General features: G+C 39.7%; 1 protein-coding gene across 2 annotated transcripts in view; it reads right to left on the reverse strand.

The window, feature by feature from the left end:
* Nucleotides 1-2348: 2348 nt before the first annotated feature.
* The window catches only part of ATG2B (autophagy related 2B), a 78716-nt gene continuing 59323 nt past the window's right edge, over nt 2349-21741 (reverse strand). For both annotated transcript variants that reach the window (XM_074956186.1, XM_074956185.1), the window contains exons 31-42: nt 21484-21710; nt 20759-20867; nt 18479-18673; nt 17753-17854; nt 15997-16075; nt 10670-10874; nt 9517-9586; nt 8921-9003; nt 7032-7153; nt 6743-6897; nt 4947-5096; nt 2349-3546 (exon numbers count right to left, since the gene is read on the reverse strand). In XM_074956186.1, coding sequence (XP_074812287.1) covers nt 3316-3546; nt 4947-5096; nt 6743-6897; nt 7032-7153; nt 8921-9003; nt 9517-9586; nt 10670-10874; nt 15997-16075; nt 17753-17854; nt 18479-18673; nt 20759-20867; nt 21484-21710 — 1728 coding nt within the window. In that variant the 3' untranslated portion in view covers nt 2349-3315. The remainder of the gene's footprint in view (nt 3547-4946; nt 5097-6742; nt 6898-7031; nt 7154-8920; nt 9004-9516; nt 9587-10669; nt 10875-15996; nt 16076-17752; nt 17855-18478; nt 18674-20758; nt 20868-21483; nt 21711-21741) is intronic.

A 21741-nucleotide genomic window follows, 5' to 3' on the forward strand; every position in this document is an offset into this window, starting at 1 on the left:
ATGAAAAGATGGGTGCAAAATGATTTAATATATACATCTGTTGAAAAAGCTTGTATTGCTGTGAGAGCTGGGATGGTTAGGAATATATATTTAATCTAAATTAACTGCTGGATTTCACTGTTATTTTACAACAAAACAAAACAAAAACAAAATACCCAAAAACATTTGAATGTACTTAAAATTTAGGTATCACATTTTCAGGTGTCGGGATCAACTCCAGTAAAAAAGGAATTTAGCTTGTTGATGTCATCCTGCTATTAAATAGCATTTTGCTTTATCAAGAAAACCCATCTCACTAGTGACATTAAACATTGATAAACTGTACAATAGCAAATAACAGATGCAAAAAAAACAAACAAACAAAAAAACCCCACTGTAACTGATTTTTTTAGTGATGAAAAAAATTAAACACTCACATCCACCAAGTATGTGGCCATTGGCAACATGACTACATGTCCCTAATCTATGTGCAAGTAAGTACTGGGTATACTGTATTATTAAAATTGTGTTCTGCTCTGCAGTTTAACAACTGCCAACTAATAACTGAAAGGAAATGGAAGCTGCTTCTGAATGGAGCCAGTTATAGGCTCCTCTTAGTCACAGAAGAGATGTTTATGAAGAAATTTTTAAGAATGATGAAAGTGATCTCTACACCAGGTACTTCCAGGGCACTTGCCACTATACTGTTAAGAGCCAAGATGCTTAAGAAAATCAAAATGATAGCTTTGAGCCTGTCTCCCTGGATAGCATCAAACTAATCAGTATTAAAAGTAGCATCGGTCAGTATTTACACCTTTGAGAATGTGTACAGGGAAGAAAGCAAAATAGAATTGTGTATATTATTTACACATCTACACATTATACAGTGTGTTCAGATCTGTTTAAACTTATTTGGAGTTATGAAAAATGTTAATAACTATAACAGAGTTTGTTACAGTAAAGAGCTCAAGTACAATAACCTTATCACAAACCTCATCATGCTAATGTAGATATACAGCACTAGATTTGCAAGTTTGTGTGCAAATTACATATACACAGATGTATCACCCACTATAATCAAAGTTTTAGTTAAACCTTATCCTGTGTATTTTGTAAAGTGCCCCCCCCACACTTATAGTAACAAACAGCACATTTGGTGAATCCCTTTTTCTATACCCTATATAATTTTTTGATTAAGAACATAGGGTATCCACATCTGCAACACATTTTAAGACAGTGACCTAGTTTAAAGGTTGAATTTATTTATTTTTTAATTTAAATGTAAACCTTTCTGTTCAGCTTTTGCAACCTAAACAAAATTCTTCTAGCCTATGAGAACCAAGAAGCTAGCCATAAACAGATCAGTTTTATTGAGCAGGTTGAATAAGTTGCAAGCAGTAAACAGCACAAATAGTGAAAAGTGAAGCTTGAAAATTTGAACTATTAAGAGACTTAATGAAAAAGAGAGCTTATAAAAATATAATATTATACCTTGACAGTGTGGATCTATGTAGAAATAATGTATTCTAAGGGCATCTCCCTGTACACTTTGATTGTGGGGAATCTGTAAATGAAGTAAAACTAAACAGCCATTTCTTTAAATTCAACTGTTAAAAATAGTTTATATATATATGATAAATAGACAGATCTACGTTGTCTATTACAGTATATGCCAATTAACTTGGACAGATCTTTACCAGCATGGCTGATATATTGGTATACTAGCCTAATAGTAGCAAATGGTAATGACTGCAGCTACAGTATACTACTTATAACATAATTCCACTTACAAGGATTCATTCAAGTGGTGTCAAGTGATTATGATGCATTTACCCAGGTGTGAAATGCTCCCCTCTGATCTTTTAATATAGAAATTACCAAATAATTAGACAAGGAAAAAAATAAACCCAACCCCCAAAACAAACCCCAACAGACAACAGTTCATGTCATTAAATCTTCAGCTTTTTTGGGGAGTGGAAGATAAATGGCATCTCCTCTCAGCTGTGACAAGATGCTTAATTGATACAACCAGCCAGTGACAGGGGTACCCCAATTAAGTGGATTCTAGTATATCTAACAAACCCCGCAGTAAAATGTGCCATTTTAAAAACAAGACCTTGTTTGTAAGTAACATTTTGTTTAAAATAAAATAATAATAATAATAGTAAAGCAGAAGCTGAATTGCTGCTCATGACATTCATGACAATCAAAATTGTATTATAGGAGTTTGAAATATACCATGTTGTGAGAATGGCAAAAACAAGTTTGTAACAATGTAACCTTTAAATAAAGGGAAGATTATTAAAATATATTCTGCATAGAATTTTAAACTAAATTATGAAATTGTATTTTTGTACTCTGCTTACCCCTTACCTACATCAGTTCTGTAACTGCTTTATTTTTAAAATATAGTTATTTCATGATAGGCAACAGTAGATCAGAAGACAAAGAAACTAGTATTTTTCATTTAATAGGCAGTTTAAACAAAGCAAGACACATTGCATTTTGTTTTTCTTCCCTTAAAATTTTCATCAAACGTTGTCCCTTTCAAAAATTGGCATAAGTTTCTAAATCATAAAGGATAATGCACATTACTGTTTATTCACACTGTAAAAAAAGCACAATATACAGGCCATATCCTTTAAAGTGCAACACAACAGAACATGTCTGCAACATTCAGGTTCTTCAAAAACCCACAGAAGAAGGAACTGGATATTTAGGAGGGACAATTATTGTTCACAAGCATATGGACACAGTGTAATTGCTGAACAGTTACCAAGAGACTGTCCTTGTTGTAAGTGCCACACTAAAAGCAATGCTCATGACCCATAAAATTATAACATTCTGTCTGACTTCTTATCATATGGCTTCCATGTCTGATGTCCAAAACAAAATTCTTACTATTTAGTTACTGAAGAGCATCTATGGAACCCTTTATCGAAGACAGTTCTTTGAGCATGCTCAAGAAAACTTTTAAAATACACACAGTGTCACAAAGGGGCTGCTGATTCTAATGGCAAATCAAATGAACCAAGAAAAATATGGTAACTGAAATACAGCAAGCATGTTTCTGACTTGGCAGCAAATGCTCCACTATGTTTGACACTAGCTACCAAATGTATTGGTAACATGCAGCATGTCTACAAGCAAGTACCAATTTGCTTTTCATTTCTGAACTTTTTGGTTGGATGTTTTGATATTAAATTGTTTGAAAAACCTCCTCGTTCCTGAGATGAACACAATAAAATGAAATGAGTTCCATCTAAAGCTGCCACTGGGACATAATGTTATGTATTTCCAGCATCGTTATTCTCTTGCTGAGTCATATTTAAACTATCAATCCTCCCCAAGGCGCCATTTCTGTGACTCTTCTTGACGCACATCCGGACGGATTTGGTTTCTCATTCCACCTAAAACATTTGAGGTTGCCTCTGTTGCGACAATGAGAGGTTTCACCACAGCTGGTGGAATTTGGCGGAGGACTCCTCCTACTGCTCCCGTTACCCCTCTGTTCTCATGCTCTCGAGCAGCAGTTTCATATATGGTCTGGGCAGTGTCTGTAATTCCCTTGGGAAATTGAGGAAAAAAAACAAAAAACCAGTAACCTAAGAAGAAAATCCATCCTTTTTAATTTTATGGACAACTTCAGTTAGGGCTTGTCTGCATGGGGGGGTAGTGCATTCTATGGGAGTGTGATTTCTTAAGCACACTAACATGCTGCACATAAATTGGTCTGTATAGACTCTGCTGTTGTGCACTAATGGTTCCCTAGTGCACTTTAATGTAGAATTGTTTCCAACAGCACTATGTTAAAGTGCGCCAGCAGAGTCTACAAGGGGCAAGTAACGTGAAAAACATTAGTGTGCTTTAGAACTCAAAACCCCATGGAGTGCATTACCCATTGTGTAGACAAGCCCTTGCTCAGCAGAAAACTGTGTGTGTGTATTACATCAACACTTTACGGTAACTAGACAAGTTTAATGTGATTGTTTTGATATTTTTCTTATTAAAATTTGATAAACATAGGAAGACTGATTTAATATAATTGCTTGGGGGGAACTTCTTGGGCTGTGGAGGAAGCAGGTTTGGGCTATTCCAAAATGATGGAATTCACTGAAACTTCCTCACCTCAGTTAGACTCACCTGTCCTCCAACTATTGTTATCACACAAATGTCACCCCAAATAATGACCAGAATAAAAAAAAAAAGATGGACATTTTTACTAACACACAAGAGATGAAACAAATAACTGAACCACAATACAACTAACTACATCACAGCTAATAATTCAACTTTTTAACATACTGCTATGGTAGAGAAAGACAAATTTCACTCGTTTCATGCACAGGCTGCTGCTTAAATCATAAATGCCTGAAATTTAGTTTTAGATAGTGTTAGATGCCAAAAGATAAGAATAACTGCTACGTCCTTCTAAGGTTGTTGATATTCACTAGGACAAATCAGCAAAACAATATCAAGGGAGATTAGGTTGGATATTAGGAAAAGGTTTCTAACTACAAGTTACGTACTGAGGCTGTGGAATCGTCATCATTGGAGATTTCTAAGAACAGGTTAGACAAACACCTGTCAGGGATGGTCTAGGTACACATAATCCTGCCTCAGCTCAGGGGAAAAGAGTAGATGACCTGTTGAGGTCCCTTTCAGCCCACATTTCTATGATTCCATGAATGCAAATTGTAGAACACAGATTTTCTATTGACTCAGGTTATAATTCATCTTGTTTGCAAGGTGCCTTGGCCTAATTCTGCTTCTCAGATTTTCCCTACAGGTGAGGCTTTTATAGAGTTTGGTCTACTGAATTAGATTGTATGTTTCAAATGATCTGATATTTCTCTCCAGCTGAAATTTCAAAATAAGAACTTTTTAATACCATCTTACATATTTCATATTTTGCTTTAACAAGGTTTAATTGCACTTGGGTCAAAAATAACAGCATTTGTGCATACCTCTTTTACCACACTGTATGCTTTGGCCACACCTTCCCGTAGGTCTACTGGCTGATGAGCTAAGCGATGCCGAGAGAATCGTTTGACCTTTTTTGTCTCCATACAGCTAGGACCTGGGGAGACCATGTCATAAGCAGTTTCTGCAGCTGCCTAGGGATCAGTTCAAATGAAAAATAAATTAATACATTCTTAATATAGCATTTGATCACATACCTAACCAACCCGATTTACAAAAATTACAGTGATAATCCATCACGTACGTTCTTGTTTTTTTTTTTTTTTTTAAAAGATATGAATATGCATTTTACATGCATTCCTCCCTCTATCAGTTGTTACCACAATACAGGCTATGTATTAAATATGAGTTTAAAAAGGGCAGACGAATATGGCTCAGAGGGTTTATATTACACTCTACATTACATATTAGTAAAACAGTCTCATCACTTTTACACACTGAACCACCACATGAGTCATCAGAACCAACATAATTTCTCCTCCTTCCCTCTGTCTCAATGTACAGCAATACCATAACATTAAAACCCCTTTTTAATTTTGCTTCACAGTGGAATGATTTTAATCACTGACTGAAATGATAATTTAAATAACTTAAAAAAAAATCATTGATTTAAATCAGGTTCGGGCTTTGTAAAACTATCTTGAAAATTTATGACACTGCAATTTTAAATTATGTTATAATAAACTAAATTATAAATGCTGCTTTTTAATTGTCGCTACTGATAAGGTTTATATTTTATTTGAATTTTACAAAATGGCAGTAGCTGAAAATTGAAAATTAAGGCTCTGTTCCTAAAACACACAAGCAGGTATGTACCTTTAATCATATGAATAATGCCATTGACTAAAATGGGAAATCTCATATGCATAAAGTTAAAAATGTGCACAGGAAGTATTTGCAGCTTCAGGGCTAAAATTGTAATTTTAATAAACTCTTTTCTCTTAGTGCATAGAACTATTTTCATTTAAAAACAAAATTACTTCAATGTTAACAGCAGAAAGTTATTCCAAGTTTGAAAACATTAATAAAGTTAGTGTGAACTTTTTATATACACAGGTCAAAATTTTCAGAAGTAGGAGCCTAAAGCTAGGCTTCTAAACCCATATTTAGGTGCCTAAACTGGGATTTTCAAAAGCATGTGAGTGACTCAAGAGCACAAGTCCCACTGATTTCAAAACTACAAATCCTAATGGAGGAGTACAGCTTTGTCCAAGCATTTTGGCTTTTCTGACTCTTGGATGTGCAATAGATCAGAAGGGGGTGTTGGTTGCAAACGCAGCAGAGACTGCTTGCTTACAATTTTGTGCTGATCTCACAGAAGGAATGAGCCTCTGGGCTTGTCTCTCTCAGCACGGATGAGCATTTTAAAAATAAAACTTCTTAGTGGAAAAAAATTCCTGTGTGAAATCTAAAATATGTAATTCTACTAACAAGGACAAAATATCCACTTTCACAATTAAAGACGATAAAATGGGAGGAGGATGGTAAAAAAACCAACATATACATTACAAATCATAACAGAAATTAAAAATTTATTTTTAATTTTTTAAAGCATGATCTTTATCTACCCTGATTTATTTGCTGTCAGTGTTTCCATATTGCAAGTGTTTCAAGTGAAAACAAATAAGCCCTTTGGGTAGAGACCATCTGTTTTCCATTTTTGTACAGCACCCATCACCGTGAGGCCCTGATCCACAGTGGGGCCTTTGGGGACTACTGTAATAATTATTACTAAAAAACTTGTTCTCTTGTCTAACCTCAGACATAATGTAAAATGTACCTGTATGGTTTGAACCATTCTGTTTGTTAGCTCTAAAGCTGCCATTGCAGTGGAAGTACCAAAGGAAGCTGCTCCTCTTTGAAAGCCTCTTACAATACGACCATCCTTTCGGTACTGCTCTATTGGTAACCATACTAAGTCCTTCAGACCTTGAACTGAAATTACAGCCAGAATGCAAAACACATAACTTGTTATATAAACCTTTATACCTTGGAAAGCTGCTAAATGCTACATGCAGACTATTTTACCAGGGTGATATGTATTAGAACAATAACAGAACTGAACTCACCTAATTGCACTAATGAATGCATAGGCCCTACTCCTCCTAGGATTCCTGGTAGCTGGTTTTTCTTTATGTCATTAAGCCATTCAGCGATGGCATAAGAGAATAGCTTATCCACACCTAACAAACTGTAACAGACAGAGTTATTAGTACTTATGGAAAGCAATGATAATTAAAGCTTTGGTACTGTCTCGCATGACCTCATAAAAAAAACGAGGGAAATGCAACCTAGATGGAGCTACTATAAGGTGGATGCAAAACTGGTTAGAAAACCGTTCCCAGACAGTAGTTATCAGTGGTTCACAGTCATGCTGGAAGGACAACGAGTGGGGTCCCGCAGGAATCAGTTCTGGGTCCGGTTCTGTTCAATATCTTCATCAATGATTTAGATAATGGCATAGAGAGTACTCTTATAAAGTTTGCGGGTGATACCAAGCTGGGAGGGGTTGCAAGTTCTTTGGAGGATAGGATTAAAATTCAAAATGATCTGAACAAACTGGAGAAATGGTCTGAAGTAAATAGGATGAAATTCAATAAGGACAATTGCAAAGTACTCCATTTAGGAAGGAACAATCAGATGCACACATACAAAATGGGAAATGACTGCCTAGGAAGGAGTACTGCGGAAAGGGATCTGGGGGGTCATAGTGGACACAAGCTAAATAGGAGTCAATAGTGTAACGCTACTGCAAAAAAAGCGAACATCGTTCTGAGATGTATTAGCAGGAGTGTTGTAAGCAAGACACGAGAAGTAATTCTTCCGCTCTACTCTGTGCTGATTAGGCCTCAACTGGAATATCGTGTCCAGTTCTGGGCGCCACATTTCAGGAAAGATGTGGACATATCGGAGAGAGTCCAGAGAAGAGTGACAAAAATGATTAAAGGTCTAGAAAACATGACCTATGAGGGAAAACTGAAAAAATCGGGTTTGTTTAGTCTGGAAAAGAGAAGTCCTAGAGGGGACATGATAACAGTTTTCAAGTATGTAAAAGGTTGTTTACAAGTAGGTGGGAGAAAAATTGTTTTTCTTAACCTCCGAGGATAGAACAAGAAGCAATGTGCTTAAATTGCAGCAAGGGAGGTTTAGGTTGGACATGAGGAAAAACTTCCTAACTTTCAGGGTGGTTAAGCACTGGAATAAATTGCCTAGGGAGGCTGTGGAATCTCCATCACTGGAGATTTTTAAGAGCAGGTTAGATAAACACTTGTCAGAAATGGTCTAGATAATACTTAGTCCTGCCATAAGTGCAGGGGAATGGACTAGATGACCTCTCAAGGTCCCTTCCAATCCTATGATTCCATGGCTTGAGGGATGTGTTTTCCAGTGAATGAGAACAAGAAAAGACATTTAAACACTAAAATAAGAGGAAAAGTGAAGGCTCAAATGCCATACTCACTTAGCCCTGGCGAACTGAGGTATTTGATCTTTCTGCTCTCCCCCCGTAAAAAAAAAAAACATCTACAATTGCATTCTGGAGTATGTTAGTGGAAGAAAACTTATGGGGAAAATTGATAAAGCAGCAGTACAGCTTCATGTTATTCCCATAGGCTCTGAATCAGGAAAGAACTTAAGTATGTGTTTAATTTTAAGATTTTATGGTCAAGTTCAGTACACGGTTAAGAGTTGTTTTGAACAGAGATGCTTTCCTGAATTGGAACCATATTAGACAATTCTCTGCCCTAGTTTTCATCCCATTCACAGCACAAATGTCTATAAACAAACAGTTTAAGTGCATTAAAAATGAAGTTTCTCCTTATAAAAATCATTGCAATGTGCTCGGAATTTTAAATATGCTTAATATGAGATGTTGCTTTTTGCTTGGTATACCCCATTACTTGCAACGTCCACATCCAATTTCCAGAAAAAAGATCATATTAAAATTTTGTAAACTCACCCATGTCGATAGCAAAGTCTCTTCAACTTTAACTCTGAGCAGTTTAATTGTGCAAGACCAATCAAAATCCCAGCTAATGTACCCTGAAAATTAAATACTTGATTAATCTAAAAGTCTATCTGCAATACGCAATCTGAAGTTGGGAAATAAATACTTGAGAACCTTGGATCAAATGCAAATTTTATTGCACCCAATGGCTTAGCTGGAGCTCTAGTGCACTTCATGCACCCTCAGATGGTGGCATGGTCCCTTGAGGGCCATTCCTGCTGGGTGAGAGTTGGCTGGCATTCAACACCCAACCAACCCCAGGATTCAGGGGAGAAGGTAAACAAAAGTGGCTTAACGCCAGTCCCCTTTGCCCCCAATCCTACAACTTCCTGTGCTGAATAATGGTGAACCAGACCCAAGGATCTACCCCATTGTTCTCACGTAACAGTTCCATGTTATTTAGTTTCACTGAAAGTTTAAATAAGTAATACTTGAGAATTTTCAAGACTACACTGCAGATGGGAAGGTAGCTCAAAGGATAGTTCTGCTCATGGAAAGAAAACACAAAACATCAGTTTTATCAGATAGTCTCTGTGTTGTAAACAAACCTGATCCATTGAGACATGTTTGCCATGGTAATCAAGACGTATTGGAACTTCTGATATAAATCGAAATTCTCTGAAATATACAAAGGAAACAATCAATTTATTACAGTGAGAGAAACTGAAACAGGAAATAAATGAAGCCATTCAAAAGGAAAACCAAAGTATGAATCACAAATAAGCGCATGTCACATTATAATATGATTCTCTTCAGTTTTTTTGTAAGGCATATATCACTATAGCGCACCTTAGACTGTTGTTCTACTCCAAAAAGGGAGCATAAAAAACAATGTGGGGTTCCATGTTCACCGTTTCAGTGACTTCAAGATCAAATCTGCTTATTGTAAAAGTTTGTATAATCTTTTTCTAACTATCAGCCCAGCAAATTAATCTTGAGATCAGAAAGTCAAGATGTATTCCTTCTCCATATTGTATCAGCACAATCCTTTCCAAGGGCCAATTCTGGCCTTAGTTACACTGGTGCAACTCTACTGTTTTCAGTGGCTTTGCACACATGAAAATGAGAGCAGAATTTGGCCCAGCAATCGGAATGTAGTTAACCGTTCTGTTGGTGATGCATGTGTTGGGACAGAATCTAGCTCACTCTCCCACAGCTTGGTTCTGCTGTGCTAACAAAAGTGAAAAGTTAATCGTTATAAGTAGTTATAACTGAATACATAAGGCAGAACTGTTGAATAAGAAGGTGCAATTTCTTCAGTCACCTTTTAGGGCAAAACTACTTTAAAGCTCATCTCATGATATTTTACTATTGTAACCCTCTTCTCTCCCATAACATCCAGACCCTCCCTTAATTCACCGTCATCCTTGATTGTGTTAATTTTAATTTAGACTCAGCTCTTGAGTGCAGGGACCAGTCATTTTATTTCTTGGTAACACACCTTGCTCATCTATGGTGATGTATCAGAGCTTTTACTGAATTTCATTTTCTTCATATACATGTGAGAGTTTGAAAAAGCTAACAGGAAATTCAAGAAATGTTTATTTTTCAATGATACATCATAGTATTATATTTAAGCTCTGGAAGAAAAAGATCATGCCCATTGAGGCTGCACAGAAATTATTGTAATGCCATATTTTATAAAAAGCAGTTATGGTGGAATACGTGTACCCCTCTGGAAATACTGCAACCAAAATTTACCTGAAAAAGACTGGTTGATCGCTGAACGATGTCTCTTCATGTGAAAAATGATGGTCCTCTCCATTGACCATATCCACAGAATCAACACTATCATTTTGGCTTGTTTGCTTGTGTACTGAGAAAGAAATGACTGGGCTTGGGTCCTTGAAGCTGCTGACATGCTTGGGCAAACTACAGGTTACATCAGCACCAGGAGACTTTTTAACTGAGATAATAAAAATTTACATACAGTAAACAAATAATTCATAGTCTTTCACAGTAATTTCAAACAGCCTGTTAAATAAGTGTTTTCTTTTCTTTTTTTTTTTTTTGGTCTAATGAAACAAATCCATGCTGTTACAGTTAAACGCACTGTGGTGTATAAAAAGCGGTTACTCACCTCCTCCTAACTGTTGTTCTTCAAGATGTGCTGTTCACATTGATTCCAATCAGGTGTGCGCGCGCTGCGAACGTGGTCGTCAGAAAGTTTTCCCTTAGCAGCTCACGTTAAGTCGGCTGTGGAACCCCCTGGAGTGGCGCTTCATGGCACTCAATATATGACCCTGCCGACCCGACCCGACCCTCCTTCAGGTCCTTCTTGTAAGCTACTCCAACAGAGGGGAAGGAGGGTGCGTATTGGAATGGACATGAACAATACATCTCGAAGAATGAGAAGGTGAGTAACCGTTTTTATTTCTTCAAGTGCTTGTTCACGTCCATTCCAATCAGGTGACTCCCAAGCTCTATCCCGGAGGTGGGGTCAGAGTTAAGGAATCACTGATTGGAGCACCACCCTGCTGAATGCTGCATCATCTCTGGCGTGTTGGGTGATAGCATAGTGAGAGGTAAACGTATGCACCGATGACCAAGCTGCTGCCCTGCAGATCTCTTGTATCGGGATCTGGGCCAGGAACGCAGCTGATGAGGCTTGTGCCCTTGCTCTTGTGCGGCACAGGGGAAGTCAAGCGGTGCTTGGCCGCTATCCCTGGGTATGGAGCCGGGGAGTGCCAGTGCCGAGGGTCTCTTGTGGTAGAGTCCTTCCTCAGCACTGTGTTGCGTATGGATGCCAGAGCACTCCGTATGGATGTGCCCAGTGCCGAGTCTTGGTGGTCCGCAGCCGGCTGTAGGCGGAGAGCGGATTCCATTCACAGTTGCTTTAGTGGGAAATCACATTCCTTTTTGGTTCTTGCCAAAAACCCCTGCAGATTTTGCACCTTTCCGTTTGGTGTGCTTCCCCCCAGACACTTTAGACAAGAGTCATGGGGGTCACTGATGGGAATAGGCTTTTTACAAGCACTGCAGGGCTTAAAGGTTTGGGCTCATGGCATGCCCCAGAGCCAGAGAGAGGTTAGGAATTGGGGAGAGACCCCTGCTCTCAACCTACTATCTAAACTAACTATCTATACTAAATTACTGTAACACTAACTATAACTGATAGAAGAACGCTAAGGGAGCACTTGCTGAGCAAGTGAGCACTGTTCCAGTGGCCGTCGTGGACGATAAGAAGGAACTGAAGGGGGGGTCAGGTCGGCAGGGTCATATATTGAGCGCCAGGAAGGCATCACTCCAGGGGGTTTCACAGCCAACCTGACGGCAGCTGCTAAGGGAAAACTTTCCGACAACTGTGCACGCGGCGTGCGCATACCTGATTGGAATCAACGTGAACAAGCACTCAAAGAACAAACTGGATTTTCACAAGAATAGCCATATTTGTAAAATGCTCCCAATATATAAAGTTATAAATAGTTCTATAGGTAGCTAAAGCTAACAAATAAATCAGTAAAAAAAAGTCAGGAGTAAAGATTTATGGTAACAAGCTCCTCTTGATGAGAGACTGAGTAAAATTTTCAGAATTTCAAGTAAACTTTGCGATTTCTAAGTATTCGTAGGCTGGCAAAAGCATTCATGGAATTTTACCAGAAACCCTGCTGAGAATTACACAGCCTGTATATTTCTGCAAGTTGCACCAAAGAAAGTAGGTGATCTAAGATTGTTTACATACACAGAAGAGAATACAATATAGTCAAAGGGAGAATAATACTTAATTAAAAAAAATCTTATTCTCTCATTTTTGGACAGGTTTACAATGACAGTTGAATGGAAATACTACTTTAACTTAATACTAATATTTTACTACTTGCATATAAATATAGGATATAATTCCTTCTGCAAGAGCTGCATTTAACTTTAAATTAGTAACTGTACATACCCTTTAACAGAGAAGGAGAAAAATCATTTGTTTTGTTTATCCATAGCTCCAACACTTTACACATATACGCTCACAACTTTTCAGAAGCGTTCACTAGTATACTTCAATTTTTGGGTGCCCAATTTGAGAGATATCTTGTGATTGGTCTTCAGAGGTGCTGAGGAACTATGTGGGTACCTAAAAACTGATGAAGAAACTGTAACTGTGGCTCTTCGAGATGTGATGCAGATGTGTATTCCACTTAGGTGTGTGCATTCCCAGCACACCGGAGCCATAGACTTTTCCTAGCAGTACCCATAGAGGGGTGGTGCTTGCGCTTCCTCTGGCATATGAGGCAGCGCTGCCCCAATGCCCCTCAGTTCCTCCCAACCGAAAACCCACAGAAGGAGACTCCAATGCAAAGGGGATGGAGGGTGGGTCACGGAATACATACCTGAATCACAACTCAAAGAAACAGTTACAGTAAGTAATAATTTCTTCTTCGAGTAGATGCAGATGTGCTTTCCACTTAGGTGACTCACAAGCAGTACCCCAATCTGGAGGCGGGGCTCCGAGTCTAAGAAATAGGGACTGTAGAACCACTCTTCGGAGGCCTGCATCCACTCTGGAAGATACAGTAGTAGCATAATGGTTCTTAAACGTACATATGGATGACCACATGGCTGCCATGCAAATGTCCTGTATGGAAACATCACCAAGGAACACTATTGTTGTCACTTGCGTTCTCGGGGACTGAGCCCATAGCCACAGTGGAGGTGTAGCCGAAGCTATCTCATACTTAGTCTTGACATAGGATGTTATCAATCTAGAGATGGTCTGGGCAGAGACCACTTGCCCCTTCATGTAGTCCGCATATGGTACGAACAGGTCAGGTGAATCACAAAATGGCTTAGGACAGTCTAGATAAAAGGCTAGACATCACCTGACATCCAGAGCACGGAGGTGCTGTTCTTCTCAGGAAGAGCGCAGCTTAGGGAAAAGCACAGGTAAATACACTGCCTGATTCAGAAAAAACTGAGAGACCACCTTGGATAAAACCTTTGGGTGTAGTCGCAGCGTTAACTTGTCCTTAGAGAACTGAATGTAAGGAAGTTCAGCCATTAGCGCCTGCAACTCTCACACCCTCCTTAAAGAAGTGATGGCTATCAGGAATGTGGTTTTCTAAGAGAGGAGGGGCAGCAGACAGGACACAAGGGGCTCAGATGGAGGGTCCATCAGAGCTGCCAGAACCGTGTTTAGGTCCCACAAGGGAACCGAATCTCAGACCAGAGGATGCAAGAGGATAAGCCCTTTCAGAAATCTCCTCACCATGGCATTGGAAAAAAATGACTTCCAGGGGGATGAAACACAGATATAGTTGCCAAATGCACTCTCAGCAAACTGAGCGCAAGGCAAAATTTCTGAAGATGTAGCAGGTACGCGAAGATGTCCTGGATGGAAGCCCCTGTCACTTGTGTCTCATGAGCCCAGGACCACAGTGAGTACCTCTTCCACTTTGCTAAGTAGGCCATCCTAGTGGAGGACTTCCTATTGTTGAGCAGGACTTGTTGGATAGCCGCTGAATATTGCTGGAGCACCCACAGAAAAAAATTAGTGGGTACTTAGCACACACAAGCAGCCAGCTCCCCCCTCCCATGCCTCCCACCTGCAGGCAGCCCCGCTGATCAACTCCTCCTGCTCCCTCCCAGCGCCTCCTGCCCACCGCGATCAGCTCTTCCATGGTGTGCAGGAGGCGCTGGGGAGAGGGAGTGGGACAGAACGTGCTCAGAGGTGGGGGCAGAACTGGGCAGGAAGAGGCAGGGCAGGGGTGGAGCTGGGGCAGAAGAGGCAGGGAGGGGGTGGGGTCTGTGGTGGAGCCGGGGGTTGAGCACCCCCAGGGCCCAAAGGAAGCCGGTGCCTGTGCCTACCCTGCTGAGCTCTGTTATTTCCAACTGTTATGGCCAAGGAGATCACTGATATGGGTAGGGCATTGGTGGCCAATAGGGCCTGGGCCCTATGTCCCAGCTTTGGGGTACATGCCAATCCTGGGAGCCATACTGGTCCATTGGTGGACCTCAGAGGTTGTCAGGGGATGTGGAATGGGAAGACGACAATCCCGACTCGGAATCAGAAGAGCCCTTTGATCTTGGGAACATGGGAGGAGCGATGCCCGAGAGAGTCAATAGGTAGCTCGATTCATCCATCGCCCAGAACGAGGCAGGAATCAGGGCCCCCAGTGAAGGCAGTCCTGTCAGTACCGAGCATGCCAGTGCCACAGGCAGCATCAGTCCTGGCACAAACAGCGACACTGGAGCACCTGAGTGCACTGACATCAAGGATGATGAAAGCCACCACGGGAGCCTTTGTGGTGTTAAAGGCAGGGAAGCCAAAGAGGGTCCTGGTGTTGAGGTCGCCTGTACTGATTCCAGTACTGGCTTCACGGGGAGGGGAGCAACTGGATGTGGTGCCAACAGACACAAGGGTTCAGCGGCTGGCTCCATCGGAGGAGCTATAGGTGGCGCACCTCTGGCTAACGGTAAGGGCAGGACCGAAAGACAGAGGAGATCTGTTGCTGCCTAGTTCGTGGATGACGTAGACATAATTGGGACCAGCATCTCAGCCATCAGTACTGGACTGAATGGAGGCCAGACCCAGAGTTTCCACCCTTTCCACTCAGTACCAGAGAAGGGTCCAGAGGTACCCGTACCATCCTGCACACTGGATTCAGTCCCAATCCGGTTCGCACCTTTTCTGGGGGAGGCAGAGGTGTCGTCCTGCAACCTGGAGCAGTCCCAATTGGTCTTATGAGGCCTCTTTCTCAGCACCAATGGAGAACAGCTCATATAGCCAGGGGAGGGGCCACAGCCATGAGGCACAAGCACCACCCTCTATGTGTATTGGTAGGCAAACGTCTCTAACTCCAGCACGCTGAGCATGCATATGCCTAACTGGAATACAGCTCTGTATCTACTCGAAGAACACCACAAAATTGGAGAACTCTTCTGAAAGCTTTGGGCTTAATAAATAAATGACATGTATTAGTGTACATGCAAGTGCGCATGCGCACACACACACACACACACACGAGAGACAGACAGAGAAAGAAAGAGGGAGAGGGGGTACAGTATGTATTTCCAGCTTACTACACCAATAATAGTACCTTCTGGATCTGGAGTCATTAAGACTTCCACGTCTGTAGAAAGGCTAGTGAAAAAATCCTTCAGGAAAAACAAGGCATCCTAAAATAAAGAAATAATGCAATCACATTGAAGGAAAGGAAACAAATCACCTCAATCAAGAGTTCTCTGAAGAAACCATCCACAATCCTGGATGTTATGTTTCTGTGGGGACTTGCACATCAATCAAAGGAACAAGAGGATACATTTTAGCATCCAGAGCTCAGGTCCTTTTTTCAGTTGCAACCTAAACCAAACAATACATTGACCTATATTGTGCAATGGAGAGCCATGGGCAGAAATGTGGGACTTCCCCTTGGATTGCACAGCACGTGGCGCAGCTGCTTTTGCAGTACTGTCCCAATCCCTTTCCCGGGACCCTTCAGAGGGTGGGGGACATGCATGGTCCCTGCACCAACCCTCACAGAATACAGTCTAGGACTATATTACTTTTCCTTTGGCCTATTCTGCGTAGCTAGAGGGGAACCTGTTAGCATGGATCCATTGGAACTGAACTACTAAAGAGCCGAGGAGGTCATTATTGGGGGCCCCAAAGCCAATGTGGAGGCCCTAGCCTCCAGGGAACACAAGGCAGAATGTGGTTCATTCTCCAGTGGCTGAAAAAGTGGACATCATGTACTGGGCAAACCTAAAAACATGGTATAGGAATGTTTCAAATGGGGAATGTTCTTGGCTGGTAGATAGCAGCACTTCCATGCTATATTTCTGTTCTTGGTGGATATAGTATGAAATTATTAAAGACTATGGCAGGGAGGAATTTAAGAGGCACAAATGGCAGCAAGTTACGTGTTTAACATCCACTGAAAGCCAATGGAAGGTAGACACTTAAATGTCATATGTACTTCTGAAACTCTCCCTCTCCATAGTCGGCGGAAATCAGTCAAGGTCAAGGAGAGAATTTCAAAGTCATATTGCTCATTTCTATCAAAACCAAGTCATTACACTTTTAAACTTTTAGAACTTCTGGGTTTGGGAGGCCTCACACACAGTGGATACTAAAGAAATAAAAAACATCCTGCCTAACTAATAAAAAACATCCTGATAGAACTAATTTCTTACATCTCTTTTCAGTGCTCTCCGCCATTAATGTTCCAAATAGCTGTTAAGAGTAACAAATGGCAAAGATCTTGTGGTACAGCCGTCTCACCATGTCATGTGCTTCTAACTAAAATATTATTGACTTGTCTTCTTCACATTAGAATTCAACATTATTGGACTTACTTTCAAGTCAATGATAATTTACTGGGATGACAAAGCTATACAAGTGTTGCCAAAGCATAAGTGTACTCAGGTCTTTACAAATTCACTGTTTCAAAAGTCACAGAATTTTTCAGAAGTCTCAATGAATGAAGTGCAATCTTTGAGAGCATAGCATTTCTGCAGATATTACTAGTCTTTAAATTAAAAAGTCTAGTCACTGTGTTGGATGAGCACCAGAGAAGCTCAATTGTTAAAAGCGATTTTTCATATAAAACGGACATAGGCAAATGTACAAGAAGATATATGTATAACTGCAGGGAATCCAAAGTTACATAACAGAAGGCAATCAAACCCACAAAAGAATTCCATAAAATGTGTATTCGGAGGTTATGAGTGTAAAGGTTATAATAGTACTCATATTAAATTTCGCCAAACAAGCATTTAGAGAGTGTACATTGGCACAATCCAAAGGGCACAATGATGCTTCATCTAATGAACAGTGTCTCTAGCATCACCAACCTGGTCAATATTGAGGCGAAGTGGCATTAGTGATACACGTAAACAACACTCCTGTGGTGATCTGCCAGACTCTGGACGGACATGTAATGCTTTAACTGTTAGCTGCAGAACAAGAATGAGACAAAGATAAACTCAATACGTTAAAAATACAAAAACCCAAACCGAAAACATTGACCAATGAAAAGTGTTCACCTTTCATTCATACTTTGAAATGATTACAACTTCTATCCTTGTAAAATATCTCAATTTGCCAATTATATAGCTAACATGGGATGAGTAACTTATCATGGATTGATGTATGTCTGAAAGTTCATCAGAAAAAGAAAGCTACAAATGAAACAGGCCTCCAAAGCCTCTGACATGAATATACTAGGTGTATATGCCTCCATACACAGCTGAAATGCAAAGTGTACACACACAAAGTGATGCATACTCAAAACTGAAGACACAGTACAACTTAAGTAAGCATGTGTGTGTTAGATCTATTTTAAAATTGCTATAACCTTGAAAAACAGGATAGAAAGATTATTATTTGAGATGACCTTTTATACCAAACTCTACCCACAAGAAATTAAGAAAATATCCTACATTGACAGAAAGCTTATGCTATTACAACATTCCATGATCTCATACTTGCTCTTCTGCAATACCAAGGAACCCACACCATTCTCAAAATTAAAACGTTTGGTTACTATAATATGCTATGAATACGTTTCATAACCTTACCATATTAGAATGTGCTTTTCTGGGCATCTCCTTACTACAGTAGAGATAGAGAAATTTATTCATCTGTGATGTAGCCAAGCGATCTCTGATCTCAAGGTCTTGAACAATAAAAACCTGCCGGGACACTGGCTGCTCCAACAGACTGCATTCGCATTCTGGCCCTCCTGGAGGGTATACCTCATGCTGGAATTTCACCTTGGAACAGAAAGGCAAAAGGGGATATTAAGGTTTAATGCATACAAGTCTTTACAATATAACAGTACTGATAAATCTAGGACTTTAAAAATCATGGATCGGGCTTTACAATCATGAGATTTTAAAATAAATAAATAAATGATGGGGTTTGGGGGTCTGATGTCTGCACACTTAACAGAAAAGCCTCCTGACCCTGCTTTGCACATTCATGTTTTAGGATGAAGATTCAACCTGAAGCAAATGGAATATACAAACACAAAAAGAGAGGGAGAGAGAAGAGGTGTTTTCCACCTATTCATCCTGCCACAGACTTTTATTTTCCTCTCAGTCCTAGGGTGGCATTTTCCTCACTGACTGCCTGTTCCCCATGTGGTCTCCCGTGATGTTCTGCTTCTGCCCCATACCAGGAAACTCATGCTCCTGATCCCGTCAACCTCTTCCAGCAAATTTCTCATCTCTTACTTCCCTGTGTACATATACCCAATCCCTCCATTACTCCAGCCATTATCCCCCCGCAACACTTCACTAATCCTGTTTCCCCCTTGCCTGCTGGCAGCCTCCCCTCCACACAGTGCTTCTCCCCAGCAACCCCTACTTATTCCTCTCCTCCACTCCTATGCCCCGTTGACCCTCAAGTCATCCTCCTCCTTTCCCCCTTACACACTCCAGCAACCTCCCCGCTCTACTATTTAGTGTAGATTAGGACTGCAAGCACAGCAAATGGGACAGTGACCTCTGGTGACCAGCAAGGAAACTGCAGGCAGCTGAGCCCAAATTCCTGAGGTTGCCTGCAGATAGAGCATGATTGTGAAAATATTTAAAAGTGGCCCAATCCATGACATTCGTAATAATATTGTGAATGTTGGCCATGAAGATATCATCAAATCGTCAACTTCTAAGTCAGGTTATCTGACATCTGAGCACTGTTCAGAATCCTTATGTTTTTCACACTATGACCCCATTATTTTCAGATGAATATCTTTGCATCAGCATAGCAATTGATTTATATCCTTACACTGCACTAAAGAGAGAGGAAAACCTTAATATGCTGTTAGTATATATGTAAAGCATCCGCAATAACATAAAGGGAGCCATTACACTTTGACAGAATCACTGAAATATTCATGTGGAATCTTTAACTTTTCTTTTTCCCTCCTTTTACCATGGCAATAGGTCTTTAAAAAAGGATAAAATAGAAAATCATCACACATTTTGCTTCACATTAACAGTTAATGGGCTGAATTACTTTAAGCAATACAAAATGTACAAGGAATTGGAAGAACAGAAATAATTTGGTTTTACATAAGAGCTTTCATGCTCAAGAGACTTTCCAAAACATTGTAAGAGTGAAAAAATGAAAAATGGTTCTGGCTATTTTAAAAAATATCCATCTATTTACTTTAAATTTGCTTAACCAGTAGCTGTTTGCTAATGATATTTTTAATAGGCCCACATTCACCTTTCTAAGTTCCATACTAAAGCTGAGTATATCATTAAAAATAACTAAATTAAATGTAAATTAGCATAATTTGGTTATAGCAGTAATAGACTGTTGTGGCAAATGGTATTAATGATGCCATGAGGTGACCAAATATTACTGAATATCAAGTTACGGAGTAACCCCAGACATCTCACAGTTAATTCTGAGGGAAATGTCTACAACAATGTCTTCATAATAGCAATTTCAATTTTGAGTAAACGGAAAGGAAAGTTTTACCATGCTAAGGACAGCAAAAGTGGTGGGGAAAAAAGGATTCTGTCAAAATAAAAATACTTTAAGGACTAAAAGCAAATATTTTAATAACTGTTCAGCTTCCCTCATTTCAAATATGGTTGCTAAACAAACAAAGTTGCACTATGACAACCATGCAGCCCTGCAAACTCATTTGGTAAAGAAATTCTAAGTCCATCACTCAGCATAACTATGTTAATGGACTTCTGCATCTAAGTAAGATTAATGCTCATTTTTACTGGTAAGCTTTCTAGCTTCATGGAGTCAAGAGCTCATCATTAGGGTTTATAAAGTCTTTAGAATATATATTATATATGCCCTCGTGTCTGCAGATTTTTCTGTTATTATCTCACCTTGCTTAACTGTATTTCCATTAAGAAGTCTGGGTTCCTTCCTCTTCCCCCACATGTCGTACTACGTCCATGTCTTGTTGGTGTGTGAGAAGGAGAACTATGAGGACTACTAGAAATGGGAGAAAAGAAGTATTTTTTCTGAGTTTAAATTGAAAGTTGGCCCATACCACCTCTAACCACACAAGCATGCATATTTTATTGGGTTTTACTAAATATTTTTATGGTTAAAAAAAGAAAAGGAACACTGAAAAATTGCTGTATTAATGTAAACTAAAAATATTTCTCTCATTTTCACTGTAATAGTTATGCAGAGCTTGAGGCACTGAAAATTATTATAAAACATATACACTGTTTCCACTGAATTACCATGAATAAAATAACTCCTATTGTTACCCAAAATAATATTCACTCTCCTCCAACCTGCTTAATATCCTCAAAACAGACTCCATTCTCCACAACCACCTTCAACACACTCATCCCCAATTAAACCTACTCCCCGCAGGGAAAGCTTGAGAGAATACATTTGACTTTCAATATACCCTGTAGGTCAACAAATTTGAACTTGTTCAAATTAAGGGGTGGGAGAAATACATTCCAGAATTAAATTGAACAGGATATTCATTATAAAAAGAAAGTACATTAAGTTCATCTAACTCTTTGTTTTGAAATCAAATGCAGAATGTGTGGATCTGAAAAAGAAATAATTAGTTACCTAAAGCACTTACATAAAACTTTTAGCTGGAGAAGTAGTAGGTACAGTCCCAAAATCCTTTCCTCCATAAAGATGCCAAATAAGAGAGATTTCCTTCACAACATAGCGAACCAAAGGGATAGGAAAATGCAGGGGGGCTTTGCTCATATCTGTCTTTTTTACAGGCAGGCTGAAATGATTGTCTTTTATCAGGATTGCATCATCAACCATTATTTTCACTACTGGCTCCTCCTCTTTCTCCTAAGAAAGTTACACAGGAAAGTGAGTGCAT

The sequence above is a fragment of the Natator depressus genome, chromosome 6, assembly GCF_965152275.1.
Source record: "Natator depressus isolate rNatDep1 chromosome 6, rNatDep2.hap1, whole genome shotgun sequence".
NCBI lineage: Eukaryota > Metazoa > Chordata > Testudines > Cheloniidae > Natator > Natator depressus.